Below are 23,553 nucleotides of genomic sequence, written 5' to 3'. Positions count from 1 at the left end.
GCATCTCAGTCACGACACCAAGCGAGTGTGATGGACGTTTATTGAACATCTTCTGGTGACATCATCACAGCAGGGTGAAGGTCGTCAACACAAACGTTCATGCAGTCACACGTTTGACCTTCGTGTCCTTGAGTGAATATTCAAATCTAAATGACGAGCAACAGCGTCGGTGAGAGACGCCGAGCAGAGCAGTCGAGTGTTAGTCGTTATCTAGTTTATCAGCTCAGACCAGTGGGTGGAAGTCATGGGCAGATGCACCGATCAGACGTTTATACTTGGTGTGGCCACCAGAGGGCGCCACAGTTTGACAATAAAACCTGTTTATTAAGTCGTTTTCCTGCAGCTCGAATCACTGGAGCGTCGTTAGCTTAACTGCTAGTTAAAGTTTGACTTAAACTGGTAACAAATGAACAAAGTGTTGATAAATCATCTCCACCGCAAATATTTGCAGTTTGTGTTGCAATTAAACTTCTTGCCTCTAGATGGCAGCAGTCATTACGTTCTCCACAGCTAAAGGAAGAAGGATGACTGAGGACGAGAGGATACAGTGAGTCCAGCAGCTTTTAAAGCTGATGTTTGGACATATTTTGGTTTGAAAACAAATGAAAGTAGTTAAGTACTGGACAATACTACACATATATACTTGTTACTACACTATCACATTGTGATACTATCAACACTCGTAGATTCATCAATTATGTGTTCGTTCACGTTAGCTCGTTGTATCGTCGGCTAAATGCTAGTCAAAGGAAAGTGAATGTTAGCAACGATAGCTTCAGAGATGGTTGTGTAATGTTGTGTGTTCGCTCCATGGTTGTGTATTCAAAGGTGTTCAAGTGTCTCGTGGTCGATCCAGGTGAGCAGGAGTCGTGGACTCTACTGGTCCTGGTACTCGCGGGTCTGCGTGGAGACCCTGGTTCTGAAGCTGCGCTGCCCCCCCTCTCGCTGCACCTCGCTGCAGTACGACGGCTGCACCTGCACGTGGATGGGCACGTGTCGCTCCGTCCTGCAGGGGGCGCCGCCGGACAGGTGGTCTCTGACGCGGCTGAAGAAGCCCCCCCGCTGCCTGGGGACGGGTCGGCCCACGTTGAGCAGGACCGGCTGACCCACGGCGGCGCCGCCCACCTCCCTCTGCAGGACCGAGACCTCGCTGGGCTTGTGGTCCGGCCTGCGGTCGGTCCCGTGAGTCTCTCCGTCCCCGGGAACGTAGTCCTCCAGGTCCTCCAGGGTCAGGACTCGACCCGCTTCGGCTCCGGGTCGCTGCTGCTCAGAACCCTGGTCTGGGTCGGACTCCAACACGACCGTCTGCTCGTCCTCGCTGGACAGCTGCAGTGGCGGCGCGGCACCAGAGGGGGCGCCACACTCCTCCACCAGCTTGTTGTTGGAGTTGTTGGTGTTGGGGTTCTCGGGCGGAGACCTCCTCATCCTGGGCCCGGGGCGGTCCGAGCCGGCGGGCGACACCCCCCTCCTCCTGGACAGCCGGGGCGACCTGTTGACCTTGTACTCGATGACCTCCTCGACCTCCACCCAGCTGGGCGTGTCGGGGGCCGCGGCGCCCCCTGGCTGGCTCACGTACAGGGTGGGGATGGTCTTCCTGGGGGTCGGGACCCGGCGGACCCGGGAGGGTTCTTGAGCTGCAGGGACGACCAGGGCGGGCGAGCGGTGGCGCCTCATGCGAGGGTTCTTGACGACGGTGGTGATGACCTCCTCGCTGCACACACAAGCACCGTCACCACGGCAACCAAACACTCGTCACCACGGCAACCAAACCCTCAGGATCATCAAACGTGTTCAAAAAACTGATATTGATAATAATCAATATTTCTTCTTCTACACGTTCATGACACAGTGTCTTGGGTTCAGAGGTCACTAGGTGGCGCTGTCGGTCAGAAATGATCATGTCATTGAGTTGGTGCTTCAGAGAGTAACGGCGCCACCTGGAGCCCTTTGAACGTCATTATTATATATTTAATTAAAATAATTTCTTATATTGAAATCATAAATCATCTCATTCTAACATGTTCTTACTAAGACACTGTTTTTTTAACTGACACGACAGATCTGACATCAAGCCTGACAGGAGCCGAGGTCTGGGGCAGGAAAGTTTGACACATTTGATGAGAAAAAGATAAAAAATGGGTTGTTTTAAGATTATGATGTTTTCTACATTAATACTACGTTACAAACCAAAGTTACTATTATGATGTTTTCAACATTAATACTACGTTACAAACCAAAGTTACTATTATGATGTTTTCAACATTAATACTACGTTACAAACTAAAGTTACTATTATGATGTTTTCAACATTAATACTACGTTACAAACCAAAGTTACTATCATGATGTTTTCAACATTAATACTACGTTACAAACCAAAGTTACTATTATGATGTTTTCAACATTAATACTACGTTACAAACTAAAGTTACTATTATGATGTTTTCAACATTAATACTACGTTACAAACCAAAGTTACTATCATGATGTTTTCAACATTAATACTACGTAACAAACTAAAGTTACTATCATGATGTTTTCAACATTAATACTACGTTACAAACCAAAGTTACTATCATGATGTTTTCAACATTAATACTACGTTACAAACTAAAGTTACTATTATGATGTTTTCAACATTAATACTACGTTACAAACCAAAGTTACTATCATGATGTTTTCAACATTAATACTACGTAACAAACTAAAGTTACTATCATGATGTTTTCAACATTAATACTACGTTACAAACCAAAGTTACTATCATGATGTTTTCAACATTAATACTACGTAACAAACTAAAGTTACTATTATGATGTTTTCAACATTAATACTACGTTACAAACCAAAGTTACTATCATGATGTTTTCAACATTAATACTACGTAACAAACTAAAGTTACTATTATGATGTTTTCAACATTAATACTACGTAACAAACTAAAGTTACTATTATGATCTTTTCAACATTAATACTATGTAACAAACTAAAGTTACTATTATGTTTTCAACATTAATACTACGTTACAAACTGAAGTTACTATTATGATGCTTTCAACATTAATACTACGTTACAAACTAAAGTTACTATTGTGATCTTTTCAACATTAATACTACGTAACAAACTAAAGTTACTATTATGATGTTTTCAACATTAATACTACGTTACAAACTAAAGTTACTATTGTGATCTTTTCAACATTAATACTACGTTACAAACTGAAGTTACTATTATGATGTTTTCAACATTAATACTACGTTACAAACTAAAGTTACTATTATGTTTTCAACATTAATACTACGTTACAAACTGAAGTTACTATTATGATGTTTTCAACATTAATACTACGTAACAAACCAAAGTTACTCACATGATGTTTTCAACATTAATACTACGTTACAAACTAAAGTTACTATTATGATGTTTTCAACATTAATACTACGTAACAAACTGAAGTTACTATTATGATGTTTTCAAAATTAATACTACGTAACAAACCAAAGTTACTATTATGATGTTTTCAACATTAATACTACGTAACAAACCAAAGTTACTCACATGATGTTTTCAACATTAATACTACGTTACAAACCAAAGTTACTATTATGATGTTTTCAACATTAATACTACGTTACAAACCAAAGTTACTATTATGATGTTTTCAACATTAATACTACGTTACAAACTAAAGTTACTATTATGATGTTTTCAACATTAATACTACGTTACAAACCAAAGTTACTATCATGATGTTTTCAACATTAATACTACGTAACAAACTAAAGTTACTATCATGATGTTTTCAACATTAATACTACGTTACAAACCAAAGTTACTATCATGATGTTTTCAACATTAATACTACGTAACAAACTAAAGTTACTATTATGATGTTTTCAACATTAATACTACGTTACAAACCAAAGTTACTATCATGATGTTTTCAACATTAATACTACGTAACAAACTAAAGTTACTATTATGATGTTTTCAACATTAATACTACGTAACAAACTAAAGTTACTATTATGATCTTTTCAACATTAATACTATGTAACAAACTAAAGTTACTATTATGTTTTCAACATTAATACTACGTTACAAACTGAAGTTACTATTATGATGCTTTCAACATTAATACTACGTTACAAACTAAAGTTACTATTGTGATCTTTTCAACATTAATACTACGTAACAAACTAAAGTTACTATTATGTTTTCAACATTAATACTACGTTACAAACTGAAGTTACTATTATGATGTTTTCAACATTAATACTACGTTACAAACTAAAGTTACTATTATGTTTTCAACATTAATACTACGTTACAAACTGAAGTTACTATTATGATGTTTTCAACATTAATACTACGTAACAAACCAAAGTTACTCACATGATGTTTTCAACATTAATACTACGTTACAAACTAAAGTTACTATTATGATGTTTTCAACATTAATACTACGTAACAAACTGAAGTTACTATTATGATGTTTTCAAAATTAATACTACGTAACAAACCAAAGTTACTATTATGATGTTTTCAACATTAATACTACGTAACAAACCAAAGTTACTCACATGATGTTTTCAACATTAATACTACGTTACAAACCAAAGTTACTATTATGATGTTTTCAACATTAATACTACGTTACAAACCAAAGTTACTATTATGATGTTTTCAACATTAATACTACGTAACAAACTAAAGTTACTATTATGATGTTTTCAACATTAATACTACGTAACAAACTAAAGTTACTATTATGATGTTTTCAAAATTAATACTACGTAACAAACCAAAGTTACTCACATGATCTTTTCAACATTAATACTACGTAACAAACTAAAGTTACTATTATGTTTTCAACATTAATACTACGTTACAAACTGAAGTTACTATTAGGATGTTTTCAACAATAATACTACGTTACAAACTGAAGTTACTATTATGATGTTTTCAACATTAATACTACGTTACAAACTGAAGTTACTATTATGATGTTTTCAACATTAATACTACGTTACAAACTAAAGTTACTATTATGTTTTCAACATTAATACTACGTTACAAACTAAAGTTACTATTATGTTTTCAACATTAATACTACGTTACAAACTGAAGTTACTATTATGATGTTTTCAACATTAATACTACGTTACAAACTAAAGTTACTATTATGTTTTCAACATTAATACTACGTTACAAACTGAAGTTACTATTATGATGTTTTCAACAATAATACTACGTTACAAACTGAAGTTACTATTATGATGTTTTCAACATTAATACTACGTTACAAACTAAAGTTACTATTATGTTTTCAACATTAATACTTCGTTACAAACTAAAGTTACTATTATGTTTTCAACATTAATACTACGTTACAAACTGAAGTTACTATTATGATGTTTTCAACAATAATACTACGTTACAAACTGAAGTTACTTTTATGTTTTCAAAATTAATACTACGTAACAAACCAAAGTTACTCACATGATGTTTTCAACATTAATACTACGTTACAAACTGAAGTTACTATTATGATGTTTTCAACATTAATACTACGTTACAAACTAAAGTTACTATTATGTTTTCAACATTAATACTACGTTACAAACTAAAGTTACTATTATGTTTTCAACATTAATACTACGTTACAAACTGAAGTTACTATTATGATGTTTTCAACAATAATACTACGTTACAAACTGAAGTTACTTTTATGTTTTCAAAATTAATACTACGTAACAAACCAAAGTTACTCACATGATGTTTTCAACATTAATACTACGTTACAAACTGAAGTTACTATTATGATGTTTTCAACATTAATACTCCGTAACAAACTAAAGTTACTATTATGATGTTTTCAACATTAATACTACGTTACAAACTGAAGTTACTATATGATGTTTTCAACATTAATACTACGTTACAAACCAAAGTTACTATTATGATGTTTTCAACATTAATACTACGTTACAAACCAAAGTTACTATTATGATGTTTTCAACATTAATACTACGTTACAAACCAAAGTTACTATTATGATGTTTTCAACATTAATACTACGTAACAAACCAAAGTTACTCACATGATGTTTTCAACATTAATACTACGTTACAAACCAAAGTTACTATTATGATGTTTTCAACATTAATACTACGTAACAAACTAAAGTTACTATAATGATGTTTTCAACATTAATACTACGTAACAAACTAAAGTTACTATTATGATGTTTTCAACATTAATACTACGTAACAAACCAAAGTTACTCACATGATCTTTTCAACATTAATACTACGTAACAAACTAAAGTTACTATTATGTTTTCAACATTAATACTACGTTACAAACTGAAGTTACTCACATGATGTTTTCAACATTAATACTACGTTACAAACTAAAGTTACTATTATGATGTTTTCAACATTAATACTACGTAACAAACTGAAGTTACTATTATGATGTTTTCAAAATTAATACTACGTAACAAACCAAAGTTACTATTATGATGTTTTCAACATTAATACTACGTAACAAACCAAAGTTACTCACATGATGTTTTCAACATTAATACTACGTGACAAACTAAAGTTACTATTATGTTTTCAACATTAATACTACGTTACAAACTAAAGTTACTATTATGATGTTTTCAACATTAATACTACGTAACAAACCAAAGTTACTATTATGTTTTCAACATTAATACTACGTTAAAAATCAAAGTTACTATTAGGATGTTTTCAACATTAATACTCCGTAACAAACCAAAGTTACTATTATGATGTTTTCAACATTAATACTACGTTACAAACTAAAGTTACTATTATGTTTTCAACATTAATACTACGTAACAAACCAAAGTTACTTTTATGAAGTTTTTAACATTAATACTACGTAACAAACCAAAGTTACTTTTATGATGTTTTCAACATTAATACTACGTAACAAACCAAAGTTACTTTTATGATGTTTTCAACATTAATACTACGTTACAAACTAAAGTTACTATTATGTTTTCAACATTAATACTACATTACAAACTGAAGTTACTATTATGATGTTTTCAACATTAATACTACGTTACAAACTAAAGTTACTATTATGTTTTCAACATTAATACTACGTTACAAACTGAAGTTACTATTATGATGTTTTCAACAATAATACTACGTAACAAACCAAAGTTACTCACATGATGTTTTCAACATTAATACTACGTTACAAACTAAAGTTACTATTATGATGTTTTCAACATTAATACTACGTAACAAACTGAAGTTACTATTATGATGTTTTCAAAATTAATACTACGTAACAAACCAAAGTTACTATTATGATGTTTTCAACATTAATACTACGTAAAAAACCAAAGTTACTCACATGATGTTTTCAAAATTAATACTACGTTACAAACCAAAGTTACTATTATGACGTTTTCAACATTAATACTACGTTACAAACCAAAGTTACTACTATGATGTTTTCAACATTAATACTACGTAACAAACTAAAGTTACTATAATGATGTTTTCAACATTAATACTACGTAACAAACTAAAGTTACTATTATGATGTTTTCAACATTAATACTACGTAACAAACTAAAGTTACTATTATGTTTTCAACATTAATACTACGTTACAAACTGAAGTTACTATTATGATGTTTTCAACATTAATACTACGTTACACACTAAAGTTACTATTATGTTTTCAACATTAATACTACGTTACAAACTGAAATTACTATTATGATGTTTTCAACAATAATACTACGTTACAAACTGAAGTTACTTTTATGTTTTCAAAATTAATACTACGTAACAAACCAAAGTTACTCACATGATGTTTTCAACATTAATACTACGTTACAAACTAAAGTTACTATTATGATGTTTTCAACATTAATACTACGTAACAAACTGAAGTTACTATTATGATGTTTTCAAAATTAATACTACGTAACAAACCAAAGTTACTATTATGTTTTCAACATTAATACTACGTTAAAAATCAAAGTTACTATTAGGATGTTTTCAACATTAATACTCCGTAACAAACCAAAGTTACTATTATGATGTTTTCAACATTAATACTACGTTACAAACTAAAGTTACTATTATGTTTTCAACATTAATACTACGTAACAAACCAAAGTTACTTTTATGAAGTTTTTAACATTAATACTACGTAACAAACCAAAGTTACTTTTATGATGTTTTCAACATTAATACTACGTAACAAACCAAAGTTACTTTTATGATGTTTTCAACATTAATACTACGTTACAAACTAAAGTTACTATTATGTTTTCAACATTAATACTACATTACAAACTGAAGTTACTATTATGATGTTTTCAACATTAATACTACGTTACAAACTAAAGTTACTATTATGTTTTCAACATTAATACTACGTTACAAACTGAAGTTACTATTATGATGTTTTCAACAATAATACTACGTAACAAACCAAAGTTACTCACATGATGTTTTCAACATTAATACTACGTTACAAACTAAAGTTACTATTATGATGTTTTCAACATTAATACTACGTAACAAACTGAAGTTACTATTATGATGTTTTCAAAATTAATACTACGTAACAAACCAAAGTTACTATTATGATGTTTTCAACATTAATACTACGTAAAAAACCAAAGTTACTCACATGATGTTTTCAAAATTAATACTACGTTACAAACCAAAGTTACTATTATGACGTTTTCAACATTAATACTACGTTACAAACCAAAGTTACTACTATGATGTTTTCAACATTAATACTACGTAACAAACTAAAGTTACTATTATGATGTTTTCAAAATTAATACTACGTAACAAACCAAAGTTACTCACATGATCTTTTCAACATTAATACTACGTAACAAACTAAAGTTACTATTATGTTTTCAACATTAATACTACGTTACAAACTGAAGTTACTATTATGATGTTTTCAACATTAATACTACGTTACACACTAAAGTTACTATTATGTTTTCAACATTAATACTACGTTACAAACTGAAATTACTATTATGATGTTTTCAACAATAATACTACGTTACAAACTGAAGTTACTTTTATGTTTTCAAAATTAATACTACGTAACAAACCAAAGTTACTCACATGATGTTTTCAACATTAATACTACATTACAAACTAAAGTTACTATTATGATGTTTTCAACATTAATACTACGTAACAAACTGAAGTTACTATTATGATGTTTTCAAAATTAATACTACGTAACAAACCAAAGTTACTATTATGATGTTTTCAACATTAATACTACGTAACAAACTAAAGTTACTCACATGATGTTTTCAACATTAATACTACGTTACAAACCAAAGTTACTATTATGATGTTTTCAACATTAATACTACGTAACAAACTAAAGTTACTATTATGATGTTTTCAACATTAATACTACGTTACAAACTAAAGTTACTATTATGTTTTCGACATTAATACTACGTTACAAACTGAAGTTACTATTATGATGTTTTCAACATTAATACTACGTTACAAACTAAAGTTACTATTATGTTTTCAACATTAATACTACGTTACAAACTGAAGTTACTATTATGATGTTTTCAACAATAATACTACGTAACAAACCAAAGTTACTCACATGATGTTTTCAACATTAATACTACGTTACAAACTAAAGTTACTATTATGATGTTTTCAACATTAATACTACGTAACAAACTGAAGTTACTATTATGATGTTTTCAAAATTAATACTACGTAACAAACCAAAGTTACTATTATGATGTTTTCAACATTAATACTACGTAACAAACCAAAGTTACTCACATGATGTTTTCAACATTAATACTACGTTACAAACTAAAGTTACTATTATGATGTTTTCAAAATTAATACTACGTAACAAACCAAAGTTACTATTATGATGTTTTCAACATTAATACTACGTAACAAACCAAAGTTACTCACATGATGTTTTCAACATTAATACTACGTTACAAACTAAAGTTACTATTATGATGTTTTCAAAATTAATACTACGTAACAAACCAAAGTTACTCACATGATCTTTTCAACATTAATACTACGTAACAAACTAAAGTTACTATTATGTTTTCAACATTAATACTACGTTACAAACTGAAGTTACTATTATGATGTTTTCAACATTAATACTACGTTACAAACTAAAGTTACTATTATGATGTTTTCAACAATAATACTACGTTACAAACTGAAGTTACTATTATGTTTTCAACATTAATACTACGTTACAAACTGAAGTTACTATTATGATGTTTTCAACATTAATACTACGTTACAAACTGAAGTTACTATTATGATGTTTTCAACAATAATACTACGTTACAAACTGAAGTTACTATTATGTTTTCAACATTAATACTACGTTACAAACTGAAGTTACTATTATGATGTTTTCAACATTAATACTACGTTACAAACTAAAGTTACTATTATGTTTTCAACATTAATACTACGTTACAAACCAAAGTTACTATTATGATGTTTTCAACATTAATACTACGTAACAAACCAAAGTTACTCACATGATGTTTTCAACATTAATACTACGTTACAAACTAAAGTTACTATTATGATGTTTTCAAAATTAATACTACGTAACAAACCAAAGTTACTATTATGATGTTTTCAACATTAATACTACGTAACAAACCAAAGTTACTCACATGATGTTTTCAACATTAATACTACGTTACAAACTAAAGTTACTATTATGATGTTTTCAAAATTAATACTACGTAACAAACCAAAGTTACTATTATGATGTTTTCAACATTAATACTACGTAACAAACCAAAGTTACTCACATGATGTTTTCAACATTAATACTACGTTACAAACTAAAGTTACTATTATGATGTTTTCAAAATTAATACTACGTAACAAACCAAAGTTACTATTATGATGTTTTCAACATTAATACTACGTAACAAACCAAAGTTACTCACATGATGTTTTCAACATTAATACTACGTTACAAACTAAAGTTACTATTATGATGTTTTCAAAATTAATACTACGTAACAAACCAAAGTTACTCACATGATCTTTTCAACATTAATACTACGTAACAAACTAAAGTTACTATTATGTTTTCAACATTAATACTACGTTACAAACTGAAGTTACTATTATGATGTTTTCAACATTAATACTACGTTACAAACTAAAGTTACTATTATGTTTTCAACATTAATACTACGTTACAAACTAAAGTTACTATTATGTTTTCAACATTAATACTACGTTACAAACTGAAGTTACTATTATGATGTTTTCAACATTAATACTACGTTACAAACTAAAGTTACTATTATGTTTTCAACATTAATACTACGTTACAAACTGAAGTTACTATTATGATGTTTTCAACAATAATACTACGTAACAAACCAAAGTTACTCACATGATGTTTTCAACATTAATACTACGTTACAAACTAAAGTTACTATTATGATGTTTTCAACATTAATACTACGTAACAAACTGAAGTTACTATTATGATGTTTTCAAAATTAATACTACGTAACAAACCAAAGTTACTATTATGATGTTTTCAACATTAATACTACGTAACAAACCAAAGTTACTCACATGATGTTTTCAACATTAATACTACGTTACAAACTAAAGTTACTATTATGATGTTTTCAAAATTAATACTACGTAACAAACCAAAGTTACTATTATGATGTTTTCAACATTAATACTACGTAACAAACCAAAGTTACTCACATGATGTTTTCAACATTAATACTACGTTACAAACTAAAGTTACTATTATGATGTTTTCAAAATTAATACTACGTAACAAACCAAAGTTACTCACATGATCTTTTCAACATTAATACTACGTAACAAACTAAAGTTACTATTATGTTTTCAACATTAATACTACGTTACAAACTGAAGTTACTATTATGATGTTTTCAACATTAATACTACGTTACAAACTAAAGTTACTATTATGTTTTCAACATTAATACTACGTTACAAACTGAAGTTACTATTATGATGTTTTCAACAATAATACTACGTTACAAACTGAAGTTACTTTCATGTTTTCAAAATTAATACTACGTAACAAACCAAAGTTACTCACATGATGTTTTCAACATTAATACTACGTTACAAACTAAAGTTACTATTATGATGTTTTCAACTTTAATACTACGTAACAAACTGAAGTTACTATTATGATGTTTTCAAAATTAATACTACGTAACAAACAAAAGTTACTATTATGATGTTTTCAACATTAATACTACGTAACAAACCAAAGTTACTCACATGATGTTTTCAACATTAATACTACGTTACAAACCAAAGTTATTATTATGATGTTTTCAACATTAATACTACGTTACAAACTGAAGTTACTATTATGATGTTTTCAGCATTAATACTACGTAACAAACTAAAGTTACTATTATGATGTTTTCAACATTAATACTACGTAACAAACTAAAGTTACTATTATGATGTTTTCAAAATTAATACTACGTAACAAACCAAAGTTACTCACATGATCTTTTCAACATTAATACTACGTAACAAACTAAAGTTACTATTATGTTTTCAACATTAATACTACGTTACAAACTGAAGTTACTATTATGATGTTTTCAACATTAATACTACGTTACAAACTAAAGTTACTATTATGTTTTCAACATTAATACTACGTTACAAACTGAAGTTACTATTATGATGTTTTCAACATTAATACTACGTAACAAACTGAAGTTACTATTATGATGTTTTCAACATTAATACTACGTTACAAACTAAAGTTACTATTATGATGTTTTCAACATTAATACTACGTAACAAACTGAAGTTACTATTATGATGTTTTCAAAATTAATACTACGTAACAAACCAAAGTTACTATTATGATGTTTTCAACATTAATACTACGTAACAAACCAAAGTTACTCACATGATGTTTTCAACATTAATACTACGTTACAAACTAAAGTTACTATTACGATGTTTTCAAAATTAATACTACGTAACAAACCAAAGTTACTATTATGATGTTTTCAACATTAATACTACGTAACAAACCAAAGTTACTCACATGATGTTTTCAACATTAATACTACGTTACAAACCAAAGTTATTATTATGATGTTTTCAACATTAATACTACGTTACAAACTGAAGTTACTATTATGATGTTTTCAGCATTAATACTACGTAACAAACTAAAGTTACTATTATGATGTTTTCAACATTAATACTACGTAACAAACTAAAGTTACTATTATGATGTTTTCAAAATTAATACTACGTAACAAACCAAAGTTACTCACATGATCTTTTCAACATTAATACTACGTAACAAACTAAAGTTACTATTATGTTTTCAACATTAATACTACGTTACAAACTGAAGTTACTCACATGATGTTTTCAACATTAATACTACGTTACAAACTAAAGTTACTATTATGATGTTTTCAACATTAATACTACGTAACAAACTGAAGTTACTATTATGATGTTTTCAAAATTAATACTACGTAACAAACCAAAGTTACTATTATGATGTTTTCAACATTAATACTACGTAACAAACCAAAGTTACTCACATGATTTTTTCAACATTAATACTACGTGACAAACTAAAGTTACTATTATGTTTTCAACATTAATACTACGTTACAAACTAAAGTTACTATTATGATGTTTTCAACATTAATACTACGTAACAAACCAAAGTTACTATTATGTTTTCAACATTAATACTACGTTAAAAATCAAAGTTACTATTATGTTGTTTTCAACATTAATACTCCGTAACAAACCAAAGTTACTATTATGATGTTTTCAACATTAATACTACGTAACAAACCAAAGTTACTTTTATGATGTTTTCAACATTAATACTACGTTACAAACTAAAGTTACTATTATGTTTTCAACATTAATACTACGTAACAAACCAAAGTTACTTTTATGATGTTTTTAACATTAATACTACGTAACAAACCAAAGTTACTTTTATGATGTTTTCAACATTAATACTACGTTACAAACTAAAGTTACTATTATGTTTCAACATTAATACTACGTAACAAACCAAAGTTACTTTTATGATGTTTTTAACATTAATACTACGTAACAAACCAAAGTTACTATCATGATGTTTTCAACATTAATACTACGTTACAAACCAAAGTTACTATTATGATGTTTTCAACATTAATACTACGTTACAAACCAAAGTTACTATCATGATTTTTTCAACATTAATACTACGTTACAAACCAAAGTTACTATTATGATGTTTTCAACATTAATACTACGTTACAAACCAAAGTTACTATCATGATGTTTTCAACATTAATACTACGTAACAAACTAAAGTTACTATCATGATGTTTTCAACATTAATACTACGTTACAAACCAAAGTTACTATCATGATGTTTTCAACATTAATACTACGTAACAAACTAAAGTTACTATTATGATGTTTTCAACATTAATACTACGTAACAAACTAAAGTTACTATCATGATGTTTTCAACATTAATACTACATAACAAACTGAAGTTTCTTTTATGATGTTTTCAACATTAATACTACGTTACAAACTAAAGTTACTATTATGATGTTTTCAACATTAATACTACGTAACAAACTGAAGTTACTATTGTGATTTTTTCAACATTAATACTCCGTAACAAACCAAAGTTACTATTATGATGTTTTCAACATTAATACTACGTAACAAACCAAAGTTACTTTTATGATGTTTTCAACATTAATACTACGTTACAAACTAAAGTTACTATTATGTTTTCAACATTAATACTACGTAACAAACCAAAGTTACTTTTATGATGTTTTTAACATTAATACTACGTAACAAACCAAAGTTACTTTTATGATGTTTTCAACATTAATACTACGTTACAAACTAAAGTTACTATTATGTTTCAACATTAATACTACGTAACAAACCAAAGTTACTTTTATGATGTTTTTAACATTAATACTACGTAACAAACCAAAGTTACTATCATGATGTTTTCAACATTAATACTACGTTACAAACCAAAGTTACTATTATGATGTTTTCAACATTAATACTACGTTACAAACCAAAGTTACTATCATGATTTTTTCAACATTAATACTACGTTACAAACCAAAGTTACTATTATGATGTTTTCAACATTAATACTACGTTACAAACCAAAGTTACTATCATGATGTTTTCAACATTAATACTACGTAACAAACTAAAGTTACTATCATGATGTTTTCAACATTAATACTACGTTACAAACCAAAGTTACTATCATGATGTTTTCAACATTAATACTACGTAACAAACTAAAGTTACTATTATGATGTTTTCAACATTAATACTACGTAACAAACTAAAGTTACTATCATGATGTTTTCAACATTAATACTACATAACAAACTGAAGTTTCTTTTATGATGTTTTCAACATTAATACTACGTTACAAACTAAAGTTACTATTATGATGTTTTCAACATTAATACTACATAACAAACTGAAGTTACTTTTATGATGTTTTCAACATTAATACTACGTTACAAACCAAAGTTACTCACATGATGATGGTTTTTCTCGGCATCTTCATCTCTTGCTCGTTCACTTCAAATCAAAACATCAAGTTAGAATCAAGTTCTTGTCAAAGACTTCAATGTTTACCTTCAACAGTCACAGAAGCTCCAGAAACCACCAGGTCGGCTCCACACCTGCTGCTGCCCAGACGGTTGGACAACTGAGGAGAGAGTCGTGAGTCAGTGGTTCTAACTCCAGATCATCAATACTTGATCAATACTTGATCAATACTTGATCAATACTTGATCAGTGACTCACCTCACACTCGTAGTGTCCCAGGTCTCTGTCGCTGGTGTTCTTGATCACTAGAACTAGAACTCCGCTTCTTAACTCACTGTAGGTTTGAAACTTTTCCTGGTCACTCAGGAGTCGACCGTCCTTGAACCACCTGAGTCACACGAGTCACACCTGAGTGAGTCATGAGTCACACGAGTCACACCTGAGTGAGTCATGAGTCACGAGTCGTATCTAAGTGTGTCATGAGTCACAAGAGTCACACCTGAGTGTGTCATGAGTCACGAGTCGTATCTAAGTGTGTCATGAGTCACGAGTCGTATCTAAGTGTGTCATGAGTCACGAGTCGTATCTAAGTGTGTCATGAGTCACGAGTCGTATCTAAGTGTGTCATGAGTCACAAGAGTCACACCTGAGTGTGTCATGAGTCATGAGTCGTATCTAAGTGTGTCATGAGTCACGAGTCGTATCTAAGTGTGTCATGAGTCACAAGAGTCACACCTGAGTATGTCATGAGTCATGAGTCGTATCTAAGTGTGTCATGAGTCACGAGTCGTATCTAAGTGTGTCATGAGTCACAAGAGTCACACCTGAGTGTGTCATGAGTCACGAGAGTCACACCTGAGTGTGTCATGAGTCATGAGTCGTATCTAAGTGTGTCATGAGTCACGAGTCGTATCTAAGTGTGTCATGAGTCACAAGAGTCACACCTGAGTGAGTCATGAGTCACGAGTCGTATCTAAGTGTGTCATGAGTCACGAGTCGTATCTAAGTGTGTCATGAGTCACAAGAGTCGTATCTAAGTGTGTCATGAGTCACAAGAGTCACACCTGAGTGTGTCATGAGTCATGAGTCGTATCTAAGTGTGTCATGAGTCACGAGTCACACCTGAGTGAGTCATGAGTCGCACCTGAGTGAGTCATGAGTCGCACCTGAGTGAGTCATGAGTCACAAGAGTCACACCTGAGTGAGTCACGAGTCACACCTGAGTGAGTCATGAGTCGTACCTGATCTTGGGACTCGGAGCGCTCTGGACGGCGCAGGTAAATCGAGCTTCTTCTCCCGACACCAGCGTAACGTTTCGCATCTTGTTGACGAACCGCGGAGGAACTGGAGGAACAAGCAGTCGTCAGCCGCGCCGCACTCTCCTCTTCGCCCGCAGACTCACCTTGAACCGTGATCTTGCCCAGAGTGCTGGCGTTCCCGGCCGAGCTGCTGGCGAAGCACATGTACTGACCCGAGTCGTGGGCCGACATGTTGTCCAGGATCAGCGTGCAGGAACCATCTGGATCCTCGATGATGATGTGGTGCGGGTCGGCGGGAACGACTCGTCCGTCTGTGAGCAGAGACTCATGAAGCAGGAGGTTAAGAAGCTTCTTAAGTTTCTTCTTCGGTCAAAGTTGCTTCAAAATAAACATCTAAACTAAAAACACTTTAAATGTTTTTCTTCCACTGAAGCAACTTTTTATGAACGAATAGAAAATAAATGTTTGGATCAAAGAGATAAAAGCAAACGTTGAAGGATCTTCATCAGATCTGGTTCTGGAGTCACATGACTCACCCTTGTACCATGTGACCACAGGCTTAGGGACCCCGCTGACCCTGCAGGCCAGTTTGACGGTCTGGCCCAGCTCCGCGCTGCAGTTCGCCAGGATCTCCTCGAAGTCCGGCGCACCTGAGGAGGACAGGTGAGGTGAGGGACCAGCAGCAGCAGGTTCTGCTCCTGAGGCTCGAGACTCACTCCAGGCTGGAGAACTGAACCTCTGCTGAAGCTCCCTCAGGTCCCTCAGCCAGGAGTTCTTGATGGTGACGGTCCGGGCCTGGAGCGTGTACTTCCTCACCGAGTCCTCGCGCTCGTGCCAGATCTCGAAGGCGCGATCGTCGCCCTCTACTGTCTCGTTCACGTCGATGTTGTTCAGCTGCAGCCACAAACCAGGTTCAAAATTACATCAATATAAATAAACAAAATCAGCAAATAAACACAAGTAAATAGAAACAATTAAATAAACATAATAAATAAAAATGAGTTAATTAACACAAACAAATAATCATAAATAAATGAACACAACTGAATATACGAGTAAATTACAGCAAAATAAATTCACATAAAAACAACTAAATAAACACAAGTAAATAAACACAAACAATTACATTTAAAAAAGGAATTAAATAGTTTAATAAAAACATTAGTATATAAAAACAAATAAAGTAAATAAAAACAACTACATAAATAAGTATACAGAAACATATAAATATAAATACATTATTACACAAAGACAACTAAATAAACAAAGTTAATAAACATAAATAAATAAACACAAGTCAATAAACATAAACAAATAAACAAGTAAACCAGGTGTTTACCTTCATCATGTTCTTGAACACGTAGGTCTGAGTGTCTGTGTTCGAGTCTCTCTTGGATTTACAGATGATGCAGTAGTTCTTGAAGAGGAACACGTGGCGATGGTGCCCCCTAGAGGACGATCGTATACCTGGCGCCCCCTCCCACACTTGGAACGGTCCCTGGAGCGAGCGAGAGAGAGAGAGAGAGTTAGTTTTGTCCTCGCAGGAGCTCACCTGTCCAACCCTAACCCTAACTTGTCCTGAGGACTCACCTGTCCAACCCTAACCTGTGCTGAGGACTCACCTGTGCTGAGGACTCACCTGTACTGAGGACTCACCTGTCCAACCCTAACCTGTGCTGAGGACTCACCTGTGCTGAGGACTCACCTGTACTGAGGACTCACCTGTCCTGAGGACTAACCTGTGCTGAGGACTCACCTGTCCAACCCTAACCCTAACCTGTCCTGAGGACTCACCTGTGCTGAGGACTCACCTGTGCTGAGGACTCACCTGTCTGATGGGCTCGCCCAGGACCTCCAGGGTGGCAGGGTAGTTGTGGATCATGGACACGTGGTGAGAGTTCTCCGAGCGCTGAGGCAGAGCCGTCACCATAGCATAGGCTTCTTCCAGCAGAACACAGTTCTGACCGTTGCGGGCCTTGTTGCGGATCAACTCCTGTGAGTGACAGGTGTCACAACTCATGTTGAACAACTTCACTATATTCAGAGATTCATTACAGAACTTTTTTAATCATTGAATCTTTTTAAATAAAGTTTTATATTTTATTTACAATTATAATAGAGTCTCCAGACTAATCTGTCACATGATCGTCATATTTTTAATCGAATGATTCAAAATAGAATTGAATTCGATGAGGTCGTTACCTTGACGACGGCCTTGTACTTGTTGATTCTGTCCAGCGGCTGCTGCACGTAGACGTTGATGCTCCTCACGGGTGGAGCTCCCGGGTCAGAGCCGACCTTCTCCGTGTACTCCTGCAGACACGTCAGCGTCAGAGTCTCACCTGGACCAGGTGATCAGAGGTTACCTTGAAGAAGTGATGGACGCTCTTGTCACTCAGCGCCGCCTCCGCCTGACCCTGACCCACCAGGTACTGAAGGTACTTCTCGAAGCCGCCCTTGTTCTTCAGGAAACACAAGGCCACGTCGTCGTCCGTGTCGCACTCGCTCAGCTTCGGCAGGAACGAGCTGACAACAACCAGGTGAGGCTCAGGTGAGGCTCAGGTGAGGCTCAGGTGAGTCGAGTCTCAGGTGAGTGGAGTCTCACCTGCTGTGGAACGTCTTGATGTCGTCGATGTTCCTGAAAACAGCTTCTCTGGAGCTGCTGACGTCAGGTGGAGCCTCAGGTGAGTCTGCATGTTTCAGGTGATGAGAGGTGAAGAAATCCATCTCTTTGACGAACTCTGATTCACTGTTGATCAGGTCCTGGATCAGTTGGCTGGAGAGAGGGGAACAGGTGAGAGATGAACAGGTAAAAGACAGGACAGGTGAGAGATGAACAGGTGAGTAGCAGGACCGGTTAGAGAGAGGAGGACAGGTGAGAGATGAACAGGTAAAAGACAGGACAGGAGAGAGATGAACAGGTAAAAGACAGGACAGGTGAGAGAGGAACAGGTGAGTAGCAGGACCGGTTAGAGAGAGGAACAGGTGAGAGACAGGAAAGGTGAGAGATGAACAGGTGAGAGACAGGAAAGGTGAGAGATGAACAGGTGAGTAGCAGGACCGGTTAGAGAGAGGACAGGTGAGAGATGAACAGCTAAAAGACAGGACAGGTGAGAGATGAACAGGTAAAAGACAGGACAGGTGAGAGAGGAACAGGTGAGTAGCAGGACCGGTTAGAGAGAGGACAGGTGAGAGATGAACAGGTAAAGACAGAACAGGTGAGAGATGAACAGGTAAAAGACAGGACAGGTGAGAGAGTAACAGGTGAGTAGCAGGACCGGTTAGAGAGAGGACAGGTGAGAGATGAACAGGTAAGAGACAGGACAGGTGAGAGATGAACAGGTAAGAGACAGGACAGGTGAGAGATGAACAGGTAAAAGACAGGACAGGTGAGAGATGAACAGGTGAGTAGCAGGACCGGTTAGAGAGAGGACAGGTGAGAGATGAACAGGTAAGAGACAGGACAGGTGAGAGATGAACAGGTAAAAGACAGGACAGGTGAGAGAGGAACAGGTGAGTAGCAGGACCGGTTAGAGAGAGGACAGGTGAGAGATGAACAGGTAAAGACAGGACAGGTGAGAGATGAACAGGTAAAAGACAGGACAGGTGAGAGAGTAACAGGTGAGTAGCAGGACCGGTTAGAGAGAGGACAGGTGAGAGATGAACAGGTAAAAGACAGGACAGGTGAGAGAGTAACAGGTGAGTAGCAGGACCGGTTAGAGAGAGGACAGGTGAGAGATGAACAGGTAAGAGACAGGACAGGTGAGAGAGGAACAGGTGAGTAGCAGGACCGGTTAGAGAGAGAACAGGTGAGAGATGAACAGGTAAGAGACAGGACAGGTGAGAGATGAACAGGTAAAAGACAGGACAGGTGAGAGAGGAACAGGTGAGTAGCAGGACCGGTTAGAGAGAGGACAGGTGAGAGATGAACAGGTAAAGACAGGACAGGTGAGAGAGGAACAGGTGAGTAGCAGGACCGGTTAGAGAGAGGACAGGTGAGAGATGAACAGGTAAGAGACAGGACAGGTGAGAGATGAACAGGTAAAAGACAGGACAGGTGAGAGAGGAACAGGTGAGTAGCAGGACCGGTTAGAGAGAGGACAGGTGAGAGATGAACAGGTAAAGACAGGACAGGTGAGAGATGAACAGGTAAAGACAGGACAGGTGAGAGATGAACAGGTGAGAGAGATGAACAGGTAAGAGACAGGACAGGTGATCCAGGTCATCTGAAGACAGTGGACTCACAACAGCTTCCTCTTGTACTCTCCTTCTGAAACCTCCTCTGAACTGGTCTCAGGAAGTTCTCCGGCGTCCGTGGAGATCTGAGGAACACAAGGTTAGCATCTGCTGGACCTGCTGAGGAACCTTCAGCGCCACCTTCAGCTTCTTGTCCAGGTAGGCGGGCGACACCCAGCCCTGTCGGGACGGCGTGGTCTTGGTGGGTTTGGTCCGGACCAACCACTTCAAGGGATGAGCCGAGTCCAGAACCTCCACGTACTGACCCTCCTTCAGAGACACGGACTCTTTGCTGACCTCGGTCGGGTTGAAGTCGGCGGTCGCGACGTAGATGTCGAACATCTGAGACACACAAGCTGCTGTCAATCATCCTCGGATCAGAACTGGTGACAAACGACTGAAACTATTCAATCGTAATTGAAGGTTTAAAAAACTACAATATTTAGATAAACTCCACTGATATAATACTTCTGTACAGCTGCAGCTGATACACTGAGTTCTATGAGAGGGAGTGAGAGTGATTTAGGTCAAAGGTCAGATGTGATCACCTCTCCTCTGGCGTCTCCCTCGTCGGACTCGGACGACGAGTCGGCGATGAGTGACGGCGGACGAGAACGACCTTGATGAGGCGACGGCGACGGAGTCTTGGTCTCGTCGTCGCTGTCGACGCCTGGAACTCGTAGAGAAGCTGCAGAGACGAGAAGAATGAAGGACGACCTTGACCAGGGATGAGGGTCGAAGACATGCAGACGCACATCACGCCAGCGGAGGTGAGATTTCAAAGATATATAGATTTATAGATATAAAAAGATATATTTATATATCTATATATATATAAATAAATACATATTTATATGTGTATATTTAAATGTATGTATAAATATATATAACCTGAGGTGTTTCTATTACATCTATTGGTTTATTTTACAAACAAAAAAATTAATAAAGTGACTTAAATAAACGAGTGTAAAATAAAGATATTTAAATACAAAAAAATAAATAAAGCTTATAATATTTCAATATTTGTTAATATATGAATAATACAAATATTGATTTATTTAAATCAAATAAGAGACAAATGTGATCAACTTCTGTCAGTGGAGATGTTTGTTGGAATAACATGACGAAGCTTCTAGGTTTGATCATCACAAGTGTTTCCTCCAGATCTAGAGCTGAAGCTGGAAATACATACTGGAGTGTTTGGGCCAAGATTTCATCCACTGGAGCACTTGATAGTTCTGAAGACTGTCTGAACGACACATGACGTGAGCAACATTAACAAGAGTCTGAAGATGATGATGAAGATGAAGATGATGATGATGATGATGATGATGAAGATGAAGATGATGATGAAGATGATGATTATAATGAAGATGCTGATGAAGATTATGATGAAGATGAAGAAGATGATGATGATGAAGATGATGAAGATGATGATGATGAAGATGATGATGAAGATGATGATGATGATGAAGATGATGATTATAATGAAGATGATGATGAAGATTATGATGAAGATGATGATGAAGATGAAGATGATGAAGATGAAGATGATGATGATGATGATTATGTTGAAGATGAAGATGAAGATGATGAAGATGATGATGATGAAGAAGATGATGAAGATGAAGATGATGATGATGAAGATGATGATGATGATGATGAAGAAGATGATGAAGATGATGATGATGATGATGATGATGATGATGATGAAGATGATGAAGATGATGATGATGATGAAGATGATGAAGATGATGATGATGATGAAGAAGATAATGAAGATGATGATGATGATGAAGATGATGATGATGATGATGATGATGATGAAGATGATGATGAAGATGATGTGAAGCAACAAGAAGCTTTGAGGCACAAACACTCATCATGCAGCATCTCAGTCGTGCAGCATCTTCTACAAAAACGATTCTCTTCGTCTCACAAACGTTCAAACGCGTGAAAACAACAGATTCTTCGAAGAAGAACAAAGTGCTGGAAGGATGAAGAACATAAAGAACTACTGATCCTCGAGCACAAACATTCACAAGCGTCTCAAATCACCTGTGACAGCTTTTCCTGCAAGAGAACAAAGCATCAGGTGTTAGTGCACGATGAGGATGAAGTTAAGACTCGCGAGATCAACGTGTTAATGGCTACGTTCTTAACTCTGGGCTGAAGGTCAACATGAGACCGACTCACCCTGAGTCATCTTGGCCGACACCATCTCCGTGATCTGGGACGTGAGCTTCATGAGGAACTCCTCGGATCCCACCTCGCCGAGGTACGACGCTCTGGCCTCTGAGGGAGAAGATGGTTGACTTGACAAGAAGGTTCTCAACTATCATGAACTTTGATGTTTGGGACAAATACTTGAACCACG

General features: G+C 34.7%; 1 protein-coding gene across 2 annotated transcripts in view; it reads right to left on the bottom strand.

The window, feature by feature from the left end:
- Positions 1–37: 37 nt before the first annotated feature.
- obscnb (obscurin, cytoskeletal calmodulin and titin-interacting RhoGEF b) overlaps positions 38–23,553 on the bottom strand; it is a 73,835-nt gene continuing 50,319 nt past the window's right edge. Inside the window, exons 70-87 of one of the 2 annotated variants that reach the window (XM_087811833.1) lie at positions 23,373–23,471; positions 22,369–22,425; positions 21,725–21,864; positions 21,318–21,518; positions 21,186–21,262; positions 19,546–19,716; positions 19,307–19,466; positions 19,143–19,253; positions 18,769–18,933; positions 18,280–18,438; positions 17,657–17,834; positions 17,477–17,590; positions 17,084–17,251; positions 16,923–17,025; positions 15,940–16,069; positions 15,769–15,841; positions 15,669–15,711; positions 38–1,711 (exon numbers count right to left, since the gene is read on the bottom strand). In XM_087811833.1, the coding sequence (XP_087667959.1) occupies positions 877–1,711; positions 15,669–15,711; positions 15,769–15,841; positions 15,940–16,069; positions 16,923–17,025; positions 17,084–17,251; positions 17,477–17,590; positions 17,657–17,834; positions 18,280–18,438; positions 18,769–18,933; positions 19,143–19,253; positions 19,307–19,466; positions 19,546–19,716; positions 21,186–21,262; positions 21,318–21,518; positions 21,725–21,864; positions 22,369–22,425; positions 23,373–23,471 (2,984 nt within the window). In that variant the 3' untranslated portion in view covers positions 38–876. The other variant, XM_087811834.1, reaches the window with a different exon arrangement.

The sequence above is a fragment of the Callionymus lyra genome, chromosome 16 (genome assembly GCF_982586985.1).
Source record: "Callionymus lyra chromosome 16, fCalLyr1.hap1.1, whole genome shotgun sequence".
Classification (NCBI taxonomy): Eukaryota; Metazoa; Chordata; class Actinopteri; order Syngnathiformes; family Callionymidae; genus Callionymus; species Callionymus lyra.
The sequence above is the reverse complement of the archived record's forward strand: the minus strand, read 5'-3'. Positions and strand labels throughout refer to the sequence as shown.